Below are 22,865 nucleotides of genomic sequence, written 5' to 3' on the forward strand. Positions count from 1 at the left end.
GGTCATTTTGCTTATCAAGAAAATGCATCTTGGTTTAAAATTTTAAGATATTTGTACTAAAAACAAGAAAAAATTGTAAGTAAGAAAGTCATTTTTTGCAGTGTACAATGACTCTACGTGATTCTAGAACACTTCTTAATTAGTTTTTATTGGACGCACTGTGCATATCAATCAGTCTAAGACATCTGAATATCGCAAAAGCAACTCGTCAGTACTGCGTTCAAATCGCTCTTGCAATACTTTAACATCATATGCCGATCATTCTTTAAAGCTTTTTATAAAACGGGCAGTTCTGGTTCTTTAATCTGATTGGTTGAAACGCGTTCTTAGCTGTGATAAAATACCCCGGTAAACCCACGGTTCAGACCTCATTACATAAGTAACACTGCGCCACTCTTGCTGCGTACTGATTTATGAAAATAAACACCACAGTCTTCAATCATATTTTTTAATCAAATCATATTTGTCTACAATTGCACAATGGCGATATCCAGATAAATGTCAATAATTATTGTGGAGTCATCTCGTCAATAAAGAGCAAACGTTCCCTGAGGAGTTTCTACCTCAAATTCATATTTCCGTTATCCACTGGGTGGCGATTATACACAACTTAAACACTGACTGTGTTGGTTGGGAACTACGGTCTGTTTAGCCACATTTGATTCTGAGGAACTACTTTGTTTGGCGGAAGAGTAATATTTGTACTAATATAATTACAACTTATTTGTGTTTTATTTTATGAAATCCTGCTATGCATATGAAGTAACTGTTTTATAAAAGCAATAATCCCCACAAAGCTATGGGGTTACAGTGCATTTTATAATGTGCCTAACAGTGCTTCGCGTCGTGCCTAACAACGCACCTTAGCTGTTATAAAATGCACTGGTAACCCACTGCTTCTCGGGGCTTATTGCTTTATTATACATCAGTAAAATCAAGAAATCAAGGATAACGCAGACATGATGCCATTGACAATACCTGGCAACCCTCCCATTTTTCCCAGGATTCTTCCGTATTTTAACATTCTTTCCTGCCATCATCCTGTTTAAATTATTTCACGTATTTGTCCCGCATTTTAGTCTTTCTATAAAAAAATCCCTCTGGTTGTATTTGATGTTGCTAAATTAACCTCTGGTAAAGCCGTCAAACGACTCTCAGCAATGAAACAAGATTAAGAGAAGCTCCAGAGAATGGGTGGAGGAAGACGAGCCAGGTATACAAGGTAAATACTGCAGAAAATTACATTACTTTCTTACTTAGTATTTTTTTTTGGTGTTCAGTACAAATTCTTAAATCAAGATGCATTGTCTTTATAAAGCAAAATGAAAAGAAAATAAGTCTAGTGTTAAGAAAAAAAATCTAATCTAAGTGAATTTTGTGATTAAAACAAGCAAAAAATCTGCCAATTGGGTATGAAAATGATACATTAATTTTCTTGAATTAAAGGGATAGTTCGGCCAAAAACGATATTAAACCCATGATTTACTCACCCCCAAGCTGTCCGAGTTGAATATGTCCATCGTTTTTCAGACAAACACATTTTCGGATATTTTAGAAAATATTTTAGATCTTTCTGTTCATTAAATGTAATGTCACGGGGTCCAGCAATAGTCCACGACCTTCAAGTCCAAAAAAGTGCGTCCATCCTTCACAAATTAAATCCAAACGGCTCCAGGATGATAAACAAAGGTCTTCTGTGGGTAATCCGTGCGGTGTTGTTGTAGAAATATCCATATTTAAAATGTTATTAACGTTATAAACTACCTTCCGGTAGCGCCGCCATCTTAGACTCAGGAGAGAGTATTAGCGTAGTGTACGCACTTTTCTTAGTGACGTATGACAAATTCGGAGGGCGGGGGCACAGAGCAGCAGCAGAGAAACTCTGTACGCTGCGTAAGCTCTCATCCTGAATGCGGATCACTCCAAGATGGCGGCGCTACCGGAAGGTAGTTTATAACGTTAATAACATTTTAAATATGGATATTTCTACAACAACACCGCACGGATTACCCACAGAAGACCTTTGTTTATCATCCTGGAGCCGTTTGGATTTAATTTGTGAAGGATGGACGCACTTTTTTGGACTTGAAGGTCGTGGACTATTGCTGGACCCCGTGACATTACATTTAATGAACAGAAAGATCTAAAATATTTTCTAAAATATCCGAAAATGTGTTTGTCTGAAAAACGATGGACATATGCAACTCGGACAGCTTGGGGGTGAGTAAATCATGGGTTTAATATCGTTTTTGGCCGAACTATCCCTTTAAGCGTTTTAAGTGAATTAAGAAAAAAGAAAACTTATTTCAAGATTTTTTAACCCATTGGCAGTTTTTTGTTGTTGCTTGTTTTAAGCACAAATTCACTTGTCTAAAAATAATGGCATATCAAGAAAGTACATCTTGATTTAAGAATTGTTAGATATTTGTACTGAAAACAACACAAAAATACTAAGTAAGTATTTTTTTGCAGTGTACCCGTCCATTTCCCTGCGTAGTAGTGAAAATGGGGCAGGGTTGTGGTGTTAGGGTTCAGGAAATTTCTCTTATTTTCAAATCCCAGTGTTGACAGGTATGCAATTGATACACACAAAGTGATGAGGGATGTCACACTGCATAAAGCAATTACAGATGTAAGTACACAAATAGTCAAAATATATTACATTGTGCCACTGGTTTTTGGACAAAAATCTTACATATTTTTCCTTGAAATACATATCAACATGTCCATCTGGTTTGAATCAGATTATGAAAGGTTGGACAACAGGTGACATTTTGATGATAGATTATGAAGAGTTCAATTAAAAAGAGTGATTTAGTGATTAGATGAATGCATCACACCTCCTATAACTACAGGTGTGTCACATATAGACATGCTCGATTGCCTTATCATTGTTGTGTGTGGAAGATGCCTCGATTCAGACAAGAAGCCTCTTCAGCGACTGCTGAAAACAGCTTGGTTCATCCCACGAGCTGTCAGCCAACACAACAACTCCATATGACAGCCAGCCCATGCTGTCCGCACTAACTCTACCGCTTCACCTCCCTCTCGCAAACCAGTAATGCCGTCGACGTGTTTGACAGCAGTCGACTTGCACCGCAATTTTCACATTAGTCTAATCACTTTGGAAACATTATAATGAGGAGTATGGCTACTGTATGAATGCATTTGGCAGAACATTAATGTGCTTATTTTCTGAAAACTGACAGCAGGTCTGCTGTGTGCAGCCCGGATCGGATCTTTTGTAGAAAAGTCGATTTGAAGGAAACCTTCGTCTTGACAAATCGCTGGTTATATTGCTCTTAGAATAATTTAATTAAAAAAGGGTGATTGATATAACGGCAGACATTTCATCCTTCACATGCCGAAGCTGTAATGCATTTTTAATGAGAAGTCACGGCTAAGACACATCTAAAAGCGTTCTTTCACACAGGCCCGACCTGCAGATTGTTTCCATAATTCAGAGAATCATTTCAATTATTAATTATAGTTTAGATCATGTAGTTTGCATAATACGAATGAGTATCTGTATTTCATGAGATCCAAAAGGAATGTTTTACATTCGCTGTTTATTTCACGACAAACACACGCACAGGAAAAAACAAACACTCGACATATTCACAACACTGAAACTGTGTCGCGACACACCGTGTGCACCGTTCTTGACATTCATCTGTTACTGCAGACCATGTGCTAACCTATGCCGAAGGCAAATATAAGATCAGGTAAAATGTAATGGAAAAGCTAGATGAAAGTCTGTGGCAGACATCCAAAGTGTCCTTTAATATATCAGGGTCTGTCTCGCTAAAGCAGGTGGCTGTCTGAAATTATATGGATTTAGATGTGCTGTACAGTTTTATGTTCTTTAGATGCTTTTTTTAGTTTGCTGCATTGTTCACCACTTACATTTAGGATAATATTGTGTATAAGTTCTACCATTAAAAACATCACTTAGGCCAAAGTCCCTTCAGGGAAGTCGCGCCACAAGGTGGCCATATTTGCAAAGCCTCCAGGCAGTTGTTTAGTTAAGCAAGACTATAAAGTCTGTTGGTTTAGATATCTATAAAACAACATGCTAAATAGCAATTAAACAACATATTTCTGAACAACAATTCAACCTGACCATACCTTTTGTTTCTTATAAGTTCAAATTGCGCTATTTTTTATTTCGAGGTCGGTTTAGCTACTTAGCATATTCACAGATTGACAAGCACCTCACATGACTGTGTATAGGCAATTTCATTGGATGCCATATGTTGTCACGGTTACGTGTCTGAGTTTGTTTAATGGTCTCACTAGTTGCCAAACTGAACTCTTGAACAAATACCTTGTCGAAAATAACAAATGTTTTGGTGTCCTAAAGACGAGGAAAGACGGCAATCATGGATTACCGCTATTTGTTGGAACATCCCAGTATCACAAAATAATGTACCTATAGTCACGAAAATTTTTTATTCTTTTCTGTGACACTGTCACATTTTTTCATGTTTTTACGTGACTGTATTACACATTTCTGTTTACGTGTCACTGTTGCATATTGGTTACTGTTTTGTCCTATTTTCTTACCATAAGACAAAGATATGGAACATCAAAAGCAGTACTTTGGCCTAAGCGCTAACATATAGCATTAACTAGCATATAGAGCTAACTCAGCAGTCACAACTTTGTTTTAGCATTGTAACAACATTGTAATTAATTAGTCATTTATTGTTGGGGGGCTTACATCTCGACTATCACATTTGGTGCCCTGTTTTCCTGCGGGCTTTTGCATGCACAAGGTTTACATAAGAAGGAGGAAACAATTGTGTTTGAGGCTCAGTATATATCATTACCATGTATATATCTCTTATTATTCATCTATGCCCGGGTAAAAACAGTTTTACATTCTACTGCAACTTTAAATGTTAGCGATAGGCAGTTTAGATCCAGGCTCAGTTCAGGTCATTGTGTCATTGAAATAGCACCTGTCAGAAAAGCAATGTGCCAAACACAGCAGAAATCGTTTTATGTGTAAATCATTCAGAAAACCATTCTTACCTATTGACTGATTTACTCTTTTAGTCATATTCAGACCCATTGTGATGGTTTACGATGGTGATTGATGTTATCCTTACATTTTTGTTTTGGTGCTTTATTGTAAGAAATATTCCTCTTGGGGAACAGCGAGTTATGGGGGAGTTTGTGTAGAGTTATAGAGAGGTGCTGCCAGATGCTGAAACAAGCTTGATATAGATTTAGCAACCGCATTGCTATAGACTAGAAATCATTTCAAACACCTTGGTACAGTACAACCACATAGTAGAGATAGGACATAATAAAATACACTTAATATCATTCGACTATAAAAATGACCATGCCCTGTCAAAATTCCTTGTTGCACTTCAATTTTTAAGTTTAATTCATCATTGGAATTTTGATTAATTTAACTTAATTTAACTAGTGAGATGTTGCTATAAATTATAAATTATAAATATGAAGTTGAAATAACTTAAGCAATTAAACTTTTTTATAATTTGTAAAAACTCCTTACTAGTCAAGAAAGTTTAAATGAATTGTAAATTACAGTGGGTGGCATTATGGTTACAGATTTCGCACAGACAAGCAGAACTCACATTTTCTTTAGCAAATGTAAAAATCTAATATTAAACTGTTGTCACTTTATCATAGAGAGTTTGCCTGAAGCATGTGACCTATAAGCGAATTAAGTACACGTGGTCCGTGCATAGGGTTTATTTTCCTCAGTGTGCAAAAAGTGAATCTTCCCCGCTGTTCAAGTTGTTTCACTGTCTTTCTCATTGCCTCAGTAAAGCAAAAGCAATCAGAATGGAGCATCGATCGCTCTTGTTCAAGTTTGCTTGAGGGAATTTACAGAATCTCCACTTGGATGATTCTCAGACGTTGAAGGCTGTCACATTCCTCTCTGGATGTCATCAGGAGGAAACCTGGATATTTCGCATGCCACCCGTCACATGGATGGACTGGTGAATGGATTGAATGTGTACAGCTGACCTCATTAAACAGAAGCAAATGTCAGTGCCCCTACTGCAGGTCACCTTTACTTAAGTCGTCTTCACAAACAGACAGCTAAACCAAGACTGACATTTGCTTAAGTATGATCGGGCAAATAGAGATCAGTGCTTTGTGATTCAAGTAAACACTCAGTACAGATTATGGTGTTGAATTGGGACTGTTGGGGGATTAATCAGATTCCGACATTAGTGGATTCATAGAAGCGTGATGACTTTATTGTCTTTGAAAGGTTTGGAAGAGAAGTTTAGTAGAAGAAAAAATCTGTGGACTGTTGAAATAGAGGTGAAAAACATGAACATCATGCCATTTCACACCTATATGCTTTCAGTTTGATCAGTGGCTCAAATCATCTGCTTTTGGGTTACACAGATAACCGAAAGTTTGGAATGAAATTTGATTTCTGGATGAACTGTTCCTCTTTATTGTGAACTATATTGTGGTCATCCTTTCAGAAACAGTAAAGCGTTAATGTGTAGAAGTGCTGGACTGGTTTGTGATATACAATGCTGTTAAAGAGATGAATGTCTTTACATAAAGAGAGAATTTAAAAAGTAGATGAGCTGCTTTAAACTACGGCTAAAATAAATGTGTTGTCTATAGCCTATGCTACAAATCTACAAATCATGAGAGAGAGGGTGAGAGAGCAGGGTGGGATGGTTTGAATGCCAAAAAGATTCAAGTGGGTTCGAGTGGCAGATTACATTCGAGTGGACATAACATGTTGCCAGCAAGCACTAAAGGTCCATCAAAACAAAGCAGTGGTAAATCTCAAAGGTTTCTTTGTAATAGTATTTCATTACACACAGCACGTTAGATGCCATGGAAACACTGTAGTGAAAGCATCTTTTCATCATATTGACATTCTGTGTGTGCATACAGGAGAAAAAGTCAGTGGATAGAGATTTTGCAACCTGATCAAATCTATATTTCACGGTGGCAATTTCATATGAATTCAAACGATGCAAATCATACCAAAACATATGTTTATCTAAAAATGAATGAATGAAAGCCTACACCTTACCCCAACATTACTGTTGTTAAAGCAGATCAGACTAAAAAATGATGTGCAAATGAGATTGCCTTGTAAAATAAATGTATATTGCCATGAGATTGTGTTGGATTTTGCCATATTGCTTGTACTGTGGTAGATGTATTAACATATGGTGGATGTCTTTAACTTAAACCTAGATTTACTAAATTAGCACGAGAGCGCAATTCATAAAAAACGCTAATGGGAGTGGTAATATATTCTGGTTATTTACAAAAAAGGTGCAAATTAAATAACACAGGCACAACAGCTGATTTCCATAATGACCAAACGCAATCTAAGTTCAGAATCGCACATAAACAGAGCTGATGGTCCTGCAGGTGCGAGTGATCTACTAACGCCTGATGCGCTTAAGTTCAGCACCACGGACATCGCAGATGAAAATTCGGGGTGCAAAATCCCAGCTAACAAAGCCAAAGTACACTGAAAAAAAACCTGAGGAGAAAAAAAATGAAGTTTTACAAGAAGTTTTGAAACACCTGCTATTGTGTGACTTCTCCTCTTGAGAATAAAAAATAACATGGCTTGGCAAACAATATTTTTGAATAATATGCTTCCCTTGCATTGCAAATAAACTCTTACGTGTGGAAAAATCCTTCTGCCTCGTGCTGTCTATTCTGAGCCTCCTCTTATCAGCTACAATTGCAGCCATTTCAAGTGCAAAATGATTTAAAGTGAACCTATTTCATTGTTAAAAAAAACATTATTTTGTGTATTTGGTATAATACAAAGGTTTCACGTGGTTTGTGGTTAAAAAACAGATTATATTCAACATACCGTACATTTTTGTAGCTTCAGATATCCTGCCTTCCTCAAACGCATTGATTTTGTACCAAACGCATTGATCTGAAAAGCTCTGTGTCCCTGATTGGCCAGCTAATCTGTACAGTGTGATTGGCCTAAATACCTCTGACGTCAGCAGGAAATGTGATGCTCCTTACCATGTTTGAAAGATTTGGTCACAATGCAAAGCTAACAGGAGTTAACTTACAGGTTGTGAGTCCAAGCGGGAGGATTTATGATAATGACTGTTGTGTCTACATCACCAATCCCAGGAAGTAAACTGTTGCCTACAATCTGTGTGTTTGTTGTAGTCCAAGAAAACAGATTTAAATGATAACTTGCATCATCCTTTACTTTGGGATTGTACCTTTGCATATCATTAACGTACTAATACACAACCAAGGGAATGTAAAATTGTGAACTGTATCTAAATATACATTGTGATATGGAAATTACTCAGATTTCTGTCATGCCCATCACATGCACTAAAGGATCCTATGAGAATCGCACATTTTTTTTGCCTGAGTTTGATGTTAGCCTGTAATGTGGTCTGGTTTCCAGAGTCATGACTTTTATCTTCACCGGTGCTCTGAGTTGGGGGGAAGCAAATGTCAGAATAAAGATGAGATCTGATCCCTCATGGGAAACGGCACATGCAAGTGTCACTGCTTGGACATTAACCTTACTTACCTGCATTGCTGAATTGCCCAACACTGCTCAACACTGTTGAATTGAATAGACATTTGCATGAATAGACATTTAGCTTTTCTATATGCACTGAATAACAGGATGACCTGCTGCTACAGTTTCTTTCACAGTGTGATGAATGTACCGGGTATAATATCCACTGTTTTTTTGATGGCATTAGGGATGCTCATATCAGTTAATTTTCCCGACCGACAACCGTAGCTTCTAAACCGAACATTAACCGTTAACTGATAAGATTTTAATATGAAATTGTCATTGAGTAAAAATACAGTTGACGGTTGTCTGTGAACTAGTAAAAACAAAACATTTAATTTGAACGTGCAAACAGCAGCCACAGATCAACAACAGAACCAGGATTCATACATTATCAGATATTCATGCAACATTACCTTATTAAAAAGCACGCGATCGGTCCAGTAGATTAATATCCAAAGGACAGATTGTCTCTGTTTCATCTACCACAGTGGTCATTTCTAAAGCAGGACGCTTTTCAGAAAGTTTTGGTTTTGCGTCGTCTTTGGTTTTACGTCGTGCAAACAGCAGCCACAGATCAAAAACAGAACCAGGATTCATACATTATCAGATATTCACGCAACATTACCTTATTAAAAAGCACGCGATCGGTCCAGTGGATTAATATCCAAATGGCAGATTGTCTCCGTATCATCTACCACAGTGGTCATTTCTAAAGCAGGACGCTTTTCAGAAAGTTTTGGTTTTGCGTCGTCTTTCTCCGTTTGTCCAAAAAGAGCTAGATGTTTATGGTTAGGGTCAGAGGCCATCAGCGAACGTCTGTCCGGATGTGCGCAGACGGACCGCGTCATCTTGCGCGGACACGCGCGCGTCTCCGTTCAGCTTCCAAACACGCATACAAATGATTTCTCATACAAATGATTACTTTATCAGACCGTCAGGGCAGCAATCATTTGTGTCATTTACAGAACATTCACAAATTAAAGATAGAAAAGTGGCGAAATGTCTGTCGGCTCATGACGACACACACCATGTATTAACAAATATTTTTTATTTTAACTGATAATGTTAATCGGTCATAATTTCTTACCTTCGGTTAACGGTTAAACGGTCAATGTGAACATCCCTAGATGGCATAGAAAAGTAATTCCTTAAACCGATTGATTCAAAGATGTCATTCATGTTCATAACACAAAGATGTATGATCAAAGGCTTAGCAAACACCACACCACATATTGAATGCAATTGAAAAACCCCACATGCATTAGAAATGAACTATAATGTTTTTCATGCATTATTTAAATACAGCCCTTAGCTACAGATTTCAACCTTGCGCTTCATATTCAAGTCTTGCTAAGAAGCTGTATTTAAAGAACAGACATTATTGGCTAGTGTCACAATGCATCACGGTGTCCTTAAGCAACCTAACCAATGATTGCATTGGCCTGCAACGTATGTACGTATGAAACGCGTCTGTTAAATGAGATGTAACATCATTTTCCTCTCTGCTGTTTCTCTGCAGTCTCATCAGAGCAGAAGCCTGCACACTTTTAAAATACTTTCATAATAATAACCAGTCAATTCACACTTAAATAAATGACATGTATAGTGGATATAGCGTTACTCTAACCAGCACTGAAAAAACAATGTTTCTTTCAATGCACAATAGTTAAATTAACTGAAAATAAAATGTTCTCATTACATTCAATTGCGCACCAGATGGAGGTGAATAATGGAGATGAATTCTTTGTGTATTTTATAAAGTTGAGCTCATATCTTTTATATGCATAGGTGATTATTTTACATTTCAGGAAAGCAGGTAAATGAACAGATCAGATTCTGTGTTTTTTTTTAACAAAAGCCTACTGACATTTGGCAGGGTTGCCTTGAACCATGGCAGAGCACGATTGTACCCCCTTCTGACTTCCTTGCACTCTTTTGATGCAAACACAAGCACGCTTTACTCATTAGGATGCGTTTGCTCTATCAACACTGGAGCCCATCGTAATGTTAAGTTTGTGGATTTTGATTCATTTGGGAGGCTATTATATTTTTATCACTTATGCTGCTAAGAAATTCACGTAACCGTGCTGCGTGCATCAAATTTTGAATTTATGATGACTGTTGTGCAACTGACGTAATGTTTACTTTTTTATAGCTTTGTTCTTTCATCAAACCACATTTAAGAAGATATCTGACTGTAGATTTACCCAAACTAAACACACAAATAGCAAGACCTTCCATAGAGTTTTGTTGAGTAATTTGTGCACCTACAAATTGTGTGTATTTGCCCTGAGCTCTGGTTAATTTCAAAAATTTGGGTTCATTATTGTGTAATTTAGTTTGTTTGGGCTTGTGCTGCAGAAATGAGACACTTGACCTTTAAGTTCTGCTAGAAAGTTTTGCCTCATAGACTTTAGTTTTGCATGCAGTATTGTAAACGGTTTTAACAAAGTCAAAGAAATGAGTCATAAGGATTTCTTATTGCTGGCATGTGACAGATGTCTTCATATGCTTTCAACTTTTATTTTTTAACCTTGAGGTTTTTTAATGTTACTGTAGCACCAAGATCTCTACGCCTTAAATTAATTTTAAAAAATTGGGCAATCGATAAATAACTCTGTGCTTTCAAATATAAGACGTGAAGATTACAAGGACATTAATGGAGCTTTGTTTTGTATTCCTTTCTGTTTCTTTCTTATTTTTTTTGCAGGCGGGTCTCATCATGTCCCACTGACTGGAGATTTGATTAGGATTCACACAGAGAAATGAGATTTTTCCGTCATAGTGGCAGATCTTTGTGCGTCGGCTTTTCCACGGGCATGGCGCGTCTGTCAGACTTCTCAGACGAAACAAATCTCTCTGCCTCGCTGTTAAATCAGCACAACACTTCAGACAGACGAAACAAAGAGATTACAGACAGAAGGATTTATTACACGGATTTAGGAGAGAGATTTGACCTTCAGACCAGTGACCAAGACTCCATCACTCCTCTAGTTTCAGTTTCAGTGTCACTTCTTAAAAGGCTGGAGTCAATCGATCCGTGCCATTGATTTGTTTCGTGACACTCTTGCGGGCGAATTGAATTAACGCTGCCGACACGGTGCGCATGACATCAGTATTATCTCGTCTCTTTGCTGCTTGGTTTCAGATTCGGTTACTTTTTTTGGTGGTTGGAGGAAAGTGGCATCACTAAATGACCGCTTGTGAATCCAGTTTGACGTGCCCAGCGAGCAGAAGCACAAAACTGCCCAATCCTGTAGGGCTGCAATCAACAATTATTTTTTTTATTAATCAACTAATCAGACGATTTTTTCCGAACATTTTTACTTATTTAAACTAAATTAGGGTATTGACCTGTAGAAGTGTACTTTTAAAAAGTGGGGGCCATTTTAGTACAGTGAAATCATTGTCACATTCAAGAAACCAATTTGAAATGATTCAAGCTTTGTGACATGGTGCATTATCCTGCTGGAAGTAGCCATCAGAGGATGGGGACATGGTGGTCATAAAGGGATGGACATGGTCAGAAACAATGCTCAGGTAGGCCTTTGCATATAAACGATGCCCAATTGGCACTAAGGGGCCTAAAGTGTGCCAAGAAAACATCACTCACACCATTACACCACCAGCAGCAGCCTGCACAGTGGTAACAAGGCATGATGGATTCATGTTCTTATTCTGTTTACGCCAAATTCTGACTCTACCATCTGAATGTATCAACAGAAATCGAGATTCATCAGACCAGGCAAATACTTCCAATCGTAAACTGTCCAATTTTGGTGAGCTCGTGCAAATTGTAGCCTCTTTTTCCTATTTGTAGTGGAGATGAGTGGTACCCTGTGGGGTCTTCTGCTGTTGTAGCCAATATACCTTAAGGATGTGCGTGTTGTGGCTTCACAAATGCTTTGCTGCATACCTCGGTTTTAACAAGTGGTTATTTCAGTCAAAGTTGCTCTTCTATCAGCTTGAATCAGTCGGCCCATTCTCCTCTGACCTCTAGCATCAACAAGGCATTTTTGCCCACAGGACTGCCACATACTGGATGTTTTTTTCCTTTTCACACCATTCTTTGTAAACCCTAGAAATGGTTGTGCGTAAAAATCCCAGTAACTGAGCAGATTGTGAAATACTCAGACCGGCCCGTCTGGCACCAACAACCATGCCACGCTCATAATTGCTTAAATCACCTTTATTTTCCATTCTGACATTCAGTTTGGAGTTCAGTGCCCGGTTGCATGAAACTCCTTAAGTGAGGGTTTCCCTGAGGGAGAAAAAAACCCTGAGGTAAGGGATTTATTTAAGAGCGTTGCAACAAAGGTCTTAACTGTCACCCTTACCTAAGTGTTTATACTAAGTATTTTACGGTATAGTCTCTGCCAAAACACGGCAGCGGAGAAGCGGTTGCTATAGTTACAAAATCTCACAGCGTAAACAAATCAACGCATGCAGCTCAACAGACGGCATATTTGTGTACAATGAAACATCGCAAATAACAGACTGTAAAGTGCCGCATGTATAGAACCTGAAAGTAATTCAAACTGGAAACACTTTAGATTGACGGACGATCAAACCGCTATTCTCCTAATAAATGCGCATCACTTTTCTCGAAGGGATTATTTCGAACGTTAGAAATGCGCATTGGTACTTCATTTTCTTAAATAAACATAAAATCAGCCATCGCGTGTGACGTTAAGGGACCTCTTATAGTCCCTTAAATTTTTAAGGGAAAATGGGACTTAAGGACTTTCTAGCAACCCATAGCAAACCCTTAAGGTAATACTTTAGCATTTAAGGGTAAATACTTACTGACAGCCTTAAGGTTCACTTAAGGGTTTTTCTTGCAACCCAATTTTTATTAAGGGGACCCTTAACCTTATATTTAAGGGATTTCTTAGCTTAAGGACTTTCATGCAACCGGGCACAGGAGATTGTCTTGACCAGGACCACATCCCTAAATGCATTGAAGCAACTGCAATGTGATTGGTTGATTAGATAATTGCATTAATGAGAAATTGAACAGGTGTTCCTAATAATCCTTTAGGTGAGTGTATATGGCCATTCAAAATTAGTCCAAAAGCATCCTAATGACCCAAATATAAACAACTAATAAAGCAAATCCTTCATCCCCAACCACCAGAAAAACATCAACCCACAGAAACTGTTTAACTCTTTCCCCACCTTTGATGAGTTAACTTGTAAATTAAGAGAAAACGATTTCCTAATGACGAGTTTTTCTGACAATCCATATTTCCGCTATTATCCACCAGGTGGTGCTCTTACCTAGTTAATAAAAGCCAGTAGTATCCCCTTACAGCAAACAGTAAGAACTCTGTGTATGTATTGAGGATCGCTCTCAATCTGATCTCTATCAAAAGTCCTTCACAAAAATGCTAATATTTCAGCTTTTTACTCAAAATTTAGTGTTTTTGAAGAAACCAACACATATTTGAGAGGTAATAAAAAGATAAAGGTAGGATGAAACTTTTTAGGGTCTGTTCTTTCATTTAATATATTGTATGTTTATATATTTAAAGAAGAACATTTTCTGTAAGTCATAACATTTTTGTGAAAATCATAAAAAAATGCTGGCGCTGGCTGACAACTCTTTCCCCACCAGTGTTTTTTAAAAAAAGTTGCCATCCAGCGCCAGCAATGGTGGGGAAGAGTTAAAAGTAGCCCAATTCAGAACTCAGAAGCTAGTCGCGCCATGAGCAGCGTCTGACAAACATGCAGCTTATGTTGTATGAAGAAAAAGTGCCTAACTTTGAGCACGCAGCTTGGCTGTATGAAGAAGTCCTTGCTGACCTGGCAATGCTGCCTTTATTTTAAACAACCTGATTGGATGATGAGAAGAAGTGTGACTGAGAAACGTTTAGCTCATCTTGTTTAAAGAAAAAGTGCCTGCAGCACTCTTTGTAGAAGAATTTAATTAGAAGCGCACAGTTAACACTGTACAGTTTGAGGCAATTCGCGTCCGCGGGAGCGGTGGTGCGGGAGCATGTGACGTCACAATCGATACAATCACAATCAATGTCACTAATCAATAATGAAATATATTAACAACAAATTTCATAATCAATTACTTTTGATTCATAATTCGATTACTCTTCACCTGAGCTGTTACAGTAAACAGATGCTGCTAGTATTCATTCATTCAGTACCTACACTAATAATGCAACCATACTGCAGAAAACAAGCATTTTAATTTATGCAGATGCTTTAATCAGTGCATTACTTGCAGTGCTTGTACATTTCTCATCAGTACAAGTGTTGACTGGGATCGAACCCATGACTTTTAAGTTGCTAACTAGTGCTCATATCCAAAAGGACTTTTGTGTTGCAAAGTGCAGTTATTGTCAGCGTACGGAGATGAGCGTGCCGTGTGAAATGCGTGGCGTCAGGCACGCGCCCGTGGGTGGATGCGGGTTGGATTTGAGCATCTTTGTGATGCGAGTGTGGGTGGAGATGTGGCGACGCGATGAATAAACATGTTTCCATAGCCTGTGTGCTGCTTTCATGAGTGAGAAACGCTTTCACGTTTGATGTTTGGAGGAACTGACGACCGAATCGTTTCATGCAGAGAGCGGGGGAGGTCAGCGCCAAGGGGAAACAATACTCCGAAATATCAAACATTTAATTTGGGTTTAAGGCCCAGCCATTAGCTGTAGTTTTGCCTGTTAACTGCCTTCTTTAGCAAGAAAAAAATATAATAGGTGTAGATGTTTTCTCACTGGAGTGCAAGAGGACACAGGGATCTGCATGTCAGCAGTTACAATAGTGATAAATGTTGCATGCTGATGTTTTCAAACATATGAATTGATGCAACTTAGAAACAAAGTCATATCAGTATAAGAAATAATACACTTCTAGTTCTAGTAAATATCTAATCTGTGGCCTTACTTTCATGAAACATGTATGTGTTCACGCTATTGTATGCATTTGCCAGATATTTTTATCCAAAGCGACTCACAAGTTACAGTATACATTTTATCAGCATGTGTGTTCCCTTGGGATCCAACCCATGAGCTTTTGCTCCACCAATGGAGCTACAGGAGTACTAGAGTAATGCATGCACATTTTTGCAATTGGTGAAACCAAATGGAAAGCAGAAAAGTTAATTATCCAGTGTGAATCACGTTTGAGAGAACAGGGATGATTTAAAATAAATGATGGCATTATTCAGTCCATGTGCATATCTGAAGAGGGACATGCAAGGTTGGACTCAATTAGATAATTTATGATTCATAAAGCATTGCAAATGAAATCATTAGAGATTAAGAGGGACGCAGAAGTGCTCTGTGTTTGATGCCGGACGGCTCGTTTTATTTTCATGCTACATCAGACAGACTGAATAAATCTCTTAATACTGCTCTCTTAAACAATTAGAGGAAAACAGTCTACAAGTGGATGGCTTGCATGATAGCCTGACACACTTTTCATGTTCTTTAGCCTGGATGGATTTTACAGCTTTAAATAAACAGAGCATATTTTTACATTTTCATGCATGCATATTAATGACAGAGTGACTAATGCCTAACTTATGCCTCTCGGAAATGGCTTGGCAGGGCAATTGTGTTAGTCACCAGCGGGTGGAGCAGTTTATCTCCGAGCTCGTGTCAAACCCAAAACCGTCCTGATTTTACTCAGTAACATGCTGCAATGATGATGTCTGCCCATGCAATTCATTTATTGAGACCTGGATCTGTTTAAGCAACACAAAAACTGCTGTAACAGTTTTATGAATAATGCTTAAATTAGGCTTGTATTTTTTAAATACAGAATTATAGTTCAGAGCGTATTTTGATAGTAGTATAGTTACATTATTTGAAATGCTAAAAAGCATCTACATAAAAAAATGCTGGGTTATTTTCTATCCAGCTTGGGTCAAAAAGGGACCCAAAAAGTTGTAATAATAAACCGATGCTGAATTGTTTCAACTCATTGTTGGGTCAAATTTAAACATCTTGTGGGTTAATTCAACTCAATGGCTGGGTTTTTAAAATATCACAGCATATTATTTCAGAATGTACTTATTTAAAATAGTTAAAACTTGCCCAATAGATAACCCAGTGGTGGGTTACTAGCACTGACCCTTTGTTGGGTTATTTTAACTGGGTAACAAGATCTTCTTCTTCTTCTTCTTCCATTGTCATTATAATCATTATTATTATCGTAATTATCATCATTATAACTCTTCTTCTTCTTCTTCTTCTTCTTTTTCTTCTTTTTCTTATTATTATTATTAATAATAATAATAATAATATCATTGTCATTTTTATCATTATTATTACTTTTCTTCTTATTATTATTAATATTGTTATTATTATTATTATTATTGTTAATATAATTATTAATAATTATTAATAATTATTATTAATATATTATTATTATTATTGATTCATGTTATTTGCTTTGTAAATAAATAACAATACAATATTTAAAAATAAATGTGTAATGTATTATACAAATAATAAAGTAATTTGCACTTGCATTTAAATGTGTAGAAGCATAAACACATCAATACCCACATGTATACATGCATACGTACATAAAAAAAATACAAGAACAGAACAAATCTGGTCCATCTTATCCAACTAAAAGCTGCTTAAACAGGCGAGGGAACACGACCTGGCACAAAATATATTGTGTGTTACAGAAACTGAGAACCAATAACAGAGGGTGAAGGGCACGGGGGCAACAGATTGCTGATTATCCTTTATAGGTGCATTAATGAGGGCTAATGAGTGTTTGTCTTTGTGATATGGTGTATGAAGCACAGCATTTGTTTTGCATACAGCATTACAACTAACCAAGGAAAATGTCAACGCTCATTAAATGGATTGAAACAGGAAAAGATTACAACCAGGAGGAAGTCCATCATTCATTCTCACGCGTGACACTAATAACATAATGGAGCTCTCCGAGGGACTAACGCTTACACATTATAACTTACATTAAATATGAAATACTACCCTGTCCACCTGAATGTGCTCCATCATGACCTGATTTTCAACGGTGATGTTACGATGTGTGAGGTGAAGCACCTGCAGAGAAAAGGCATTTAACTGCTTCTGTACAAATGAAGTCATTTTGAAGTTCAGACATACGGCCAAACATGTTGGCATATTTATGTTTGTGTATTTAACTACAACACATTTTTAGTGAATGCTTTTGTCTTGATTTGCATCTTTAAAATCTTTTCCTTGAGATGCAAAATATTAAGATGTTTAAAATATGAAGATGTGTTTACAGAGAAAATTGATTTTATCTTACACCACTGGCAAATAGTCGTTTTCTTGTTATTAGCATATTTCCTCATTACGGTAAAACTACCAGTGGTACTTTCAAGATATTTCACATGATTTTCTCTTATTTTTCTCCTCAGGTAAATGTATGATGTTATAAGCTGTTTTTATTGGAAACTAGACAGTAATACAAATGAAACGAATTCAGAAAGAAATGATTTTTTGGATGTGAAAAATGATCTTTACAAACCCGATCCATACCACATACAGAAATGCTTTAAAATCCAATGAACAGACTTTAAGATTTACTTGATGCGCAGTCGTGTGTACAGCTGTGTCTGAATTACCTCTTTTCTTTCCCCTCTGATTGGTTTCAAACACAAATATAGCCATGTTCAGTAACGTGTGAATATCTTTGTCTGTGTTTAGGTGGAGTTTGTATTGCACAGTCTCTGAAGATCCCCCGGGAACCGAGGCTTGGGGAATTCGACAAGATAATCCGACGCCTGCTGGAGACTCCCAACGCCCGAGCCGTGATCATGTTTGCAAATGAGGATGATATCAGGTGCCCTTCTATACAATAAACTCATTGACGGGGATCTTTTATTCTGAAATAAGTCCTTTATAATTGCCTGAGAGAGAGAGAGAGAGAGAGAAAGAGAGAGAGAGAGAGAGAGAGAGAGAGAGAGAGAGAGAGAGAGAGAGAGAGAGAGAGAGAGAGAGAGAGAGAGACACTGCAGAAATGTCCCATCTTTGGCAGTTCAGTCCTATAATAAGTGAACAAAAAAGTTTTCACTGATTTGCAGTCATTATCTTTGTAACCACCTGTATATTGTCCGACTTTACTTAACCTAGGATACAAATGGGAACCAATTACAAACCGTGCTGGAGAGAATGCTAAGTGTTTTGTAGCCGTAGGGGCGGGATGCTCTAATTTCCTCTGTGTCTTTCAATTACACCGGTCCACTCAGACTCGGATAGTTTATGTAACTCAATCCCTGAGGTGACACTGTGTGGTGAGATTTGGCTCCCGTGCACGGGGTGAGCTAGGAAAGAGTTTGCTTTCCTGCCATTTACACATATGCTCGTTGAAATAGCGGCTGCTGAGGTAACAGTATTTTCTTAAATGCCTTGCAGGCAAATACAAATCTGACTTCATAGTGATGTTATTTCATTGTTATACTGTAGTTGACTCAGAAAACGTGTAAATGTTGACCGAGAGCTCACACTGTGCAAATATGTTGTGATTATATAATGTAATGAGATTTGGGAAAAGTTATTCAAGTCTTAGTTTTGCTTTCTAAATCCTAGTTCAGGGTGTTTGACATGAGTGAAGCATAAAATAATGTCTTTATATGAATATCAGTCAGCACACAGATGACAGCAGCCCTTGATGTGTATTTATCCGAACTCTGTCCCATCAATAGATAAGACACAGCTCAGTGTTCAGGCGTGAGATATGGATGTCCTCCCTTCACGCTGTTGGTTTTTTGTAGCTGATGTATCTGTGTTTACATCTGCAGACGAGTCTTGGATGCGGCCAAGAGGTCCAACCAGACGGGTCATTTTTTGTGGGTCGGGTCTGACAGCTGGGGCTCAAAAATCTCACCGGTCTTCCAGCAAGAGACAGTTGTAAAGGGAGCCATCACCATCCTTCCCAAAAGAGCCACAGTCGAAGGTCTGTACGAACAGTCTGAACCTTACTGTCAAAATTGTTTATTACACTAGTGGAAAAATATGCTGGACTTTCAGAAGTGTTTTGTTTTGGTAAAATTGATCAATTTTCTGGTGAGAAGTTTGCCACTTTGGCTGAAAAAATGAAAGGACACAAAGGCTGGATGTTCATCGCTAATCTTGCTGCCCAATTCTGTTTCGTTGCCTGTGTCCGATTTTTTTTGACGACACGCTTACATCATCTTTTAAAAGCGACTCTAAAAATTTGGCAAAACAATTCAAAATAGACGTTCTGACCCATAACAGCTTAAACCGCATAGGAAGTAAAATGTCACGATACGCAATGGACTCAAAACAAAAAGATTATACAAGATTATAGAACTTTATTTCTGTAACAACACAAAAAACTTCAATATAAGCGGAGCCATCATCCTCCATTGCGCTGCTAAGAAGAGTCATGTGATCACGGTTGGTGTCCACTTGAGTTGACGTCATTTGCCAGCGTCACATTTTCAATGACACACGACACGTCTTGACATGAGAATATTTGATATGTCAGCTTACATTGCGGATGCGAATGCATGTATCAGATTCATATCCGACTTATTTTCACATATGAATGAGGCCTGAAACCGATTAGAGAATATTGAAATTTATGCGCTTTTTTCCCGCTTTTCCCCAGATGTTTGTGAGTCATATCCAAGAAAAAAATTGGAATTGAGTCACTTTAGGCAGTCTTAATGCGGCCTAATTGTACCTGCTGTGTTGATTGTATTTTAACTCTTTCCCCGCCATTGACAAGTTATCTCGTAAATTAAGAGAAAATATTTGCATAAAAAATGTGTTTCTAAAGAATTTTTATGTTTATCTGCAATCCACTAGATGGCGCACACAAAAAAACTGAAGCAAAAACATTATTTACTCATTTTAAACTCTATATATGTTTTAATAATTGTTCTGAATCTAAACTCTAACAAAATTTCTTCACAAAAATGAAATTATTTCAGCTTTTTGCTAAAAAAACATATTCAATAGTTTATAAGCAGAGAAAAAAATACAGATAGGATGAAAGTTTTTTTCTGTTTTGTTTGTTTGTTTGAAAGCAGAGGGTTTGTTCTTTCATTTTATATTTTTGTATGTTTATATATTTTTAGAAGAAAATTTTCCTGGAAGGCATTTTGTGAAACTTTTTTAAAAATCACAAAAAAATGCTTGCGTGCAACTTTAAAAAAATGGCTGGCGGGGAATGAGTTAAAAGGGTTTACATCATTCAAATGACAAGAATCTCAGCATTTTAAAGATATGTGGCAGATTTAGCTTTTTGTTTTTGAGTTGTTGTATGCAAAAAAAAAACAACTCAGGGGATTTTGAGGGGATTTTGCATGCAACCTCAAAATCAAAGAAGCGTCCATTAATATTACTTGTCTTTTAATCGGTTTAATATGCACAGTATTATCAATTATGTGTTGCATGTCACTTTTCAGAGATTTTTTGCCATTTTTGATAGTGTTTTGATCATGTTACATTACTTTATTCTGGCGGCAGGCGCTGCATTCAGCGCAGTCGCAGACATCATTAGTGTCTGAGCGCGCTCACGAGCTGTTTGCTGTTGCTGCTGCATTTTGCTATCTGAGGAATTAAAACGTGTAAGAAACACTCACAACATTTCCAAACCCCAGTATGGTAATGTGCAGTTAACCTCCTCTGCGTAGAAAATGTATGGTTTAAAATGTGACCGTCTCAACGTTATATTAGTAGAGATTTCTAGATTCATCTTGGTACAACGCCAAAGTTTGCCAGAGTTTACGGGGGTACAGAATTACACATGTTCACAGGTAAAATTTCATGCAAAAATCTGTTCCTCTAATAATATTATCTAAACATATGTTTAAAAATCATTATTGAACATTAAAATCAATTAAAAGCTTATGTCATTTTCGTTGTTTATATACTTTATGAATTTAAAATTACATTAATTTAATATGAAAATGCAGTTGTTGTGCAAATGCATTAATAACACAATTTAACAAGTCATTAAACAAAAGGTAAATAAACAAAACATGCCGTTTCAGATGTAAATGATGCCAATATGTCATTATTCCCAAATAGAATAGTATTTGATATGAAAGTTAGTCAACACTTTTATTTTGGAGGTTTTTGTATGAAGACAGGGGTGCACAGAGTGTTAGAAATGTAAGTGCACACTGTGCCCCCTTAAAAAAATTGGTGCATGACGCTGATTCTATGTCAAGTTTTCTGTCAAATAATACACATCGTACAAATAAATACAAAATCTTCACCACAGAAATAGGCTGAGATTAGTTTAGAAAATCCTGCATTGTAGTTTTGTAGTGCAGTCCTCATCAGAGACAATTTGCACGGTTCAGACTCAGCAGAGATGTTTGCTTGAAGTCACCAGCGCGGCCAGACAAACGTTGCTAACCATCAGCATTATGGTCATAGGCAATCCATTGAGCCGTCTGCAGCTGCTGAGCTCTTTATGGTGCACTTCAGTAATGATAGCGCTGTCCCCTCAGCCATCAGCTCTGAGATCCACGGGCAACAGCTTGGAATTGACCCACCAATTAGAGCACTTTGTCAGAACACATCGTGTAATTGTGTCTATGGGGAGATGGATTAGATACAGAGAGTCGAACAGGAATGCCGTTGAGGACATGCACATTGCTCTGACACTTCACTGATGGAAATTGGTGACACTCTGCCAGACATTTATTCTCTTTTCTTTTCCTCTGCTCTCAGCGTTCGATCGTTACTTCCGCAGCCGCTCGCTGTCCAACAAACAGAAGAAACGTCTGGTTTGCGGAATTCTGGGAGGAAAACTTTGGCTGCAGACTGGGGATGCATGGACTCAAACGTCCGGAAACCTTAAAAAGTGCACTGGTGAGAGATGCTTAACAGATATTCAAGTTTGATCCATTATTTGTAATATATTGTAATGTTCACAGATGGGTTTTAGTTTAAAGATGTCAAATACAAAATGGGCTTCGGAGGTTCTATTGAGCCAGGTGGGAGAACAAATATGAATGAACTCATGGATACAATGGAATTCAATGGGTGCCATCAACTGTGTTCTTACCATCATTTATCAAAAATATCTCTTTATGACTTATCACAATACTTTCATTAGCATTTGTTTTTTCCTACTATGAAAGTCAATGATTACCATCCGCTGTGTGCTTACCATCATTTATCAAAATATCTTCTTTAGTGTTTATCAGAAAAAATAATGATGAGTAAATGATGACCAAATTTCCATTTTGGGTGAACTATCCCTTTAACCCTTGTCAGGTCTTCTGCACAAATATTTCTATTTACGTTTTTTCTTGTTATAGGATTGTCCTGCACAGGGCTTATCCTTGTCCCCAGAATAAAATGCATGT

General features: G+C 37.4%; 1 protein-coding gene across 1 annotated transcript in view; it reads left to right on the top strand.

The window, feature by feature from the left end:
* Nucleotides 1-22,865, top strand: part of grm8a (glutamate receptor, metabotropic 8a) — a 221,222-nt gene that overhangs the window by 132,705 nt on the left and 65,652 nt on the right. The window contains exons 4-6 of the mRNA XM_073813888.1: nt 18,220-18,355; nt 19,314-19,468; nt 22,225-22,365. Coding sequence (XP_073669989.1) covers nt 18,220-18,355; nt 19,314-19,468; nt 22,225-22,365 — 432 coding nt within the window. The remainder of the gene's footprint in view (nt 1-18,219; nt 18,356-19,313; nt 19,469-22,224; nt 22,366-22,865) is intronic.

Source organism: Paramisgurnus dabryanus, chromosome 1, assembly GCF_030506205.2.
Source record: "Paramisgurnus dabryanus chromosome 1, PD_genome_1.1, whole genome shotgun sequence".
In the NCBI taxonomy this organism is placed as follows: domain Eukaryota; kingdom Metazoa; phylum Chordata; class Actinopteri; order Cypriniformes; family Cobitidae; genus Paramisgurnus; species Paramisgurnus dabryanus.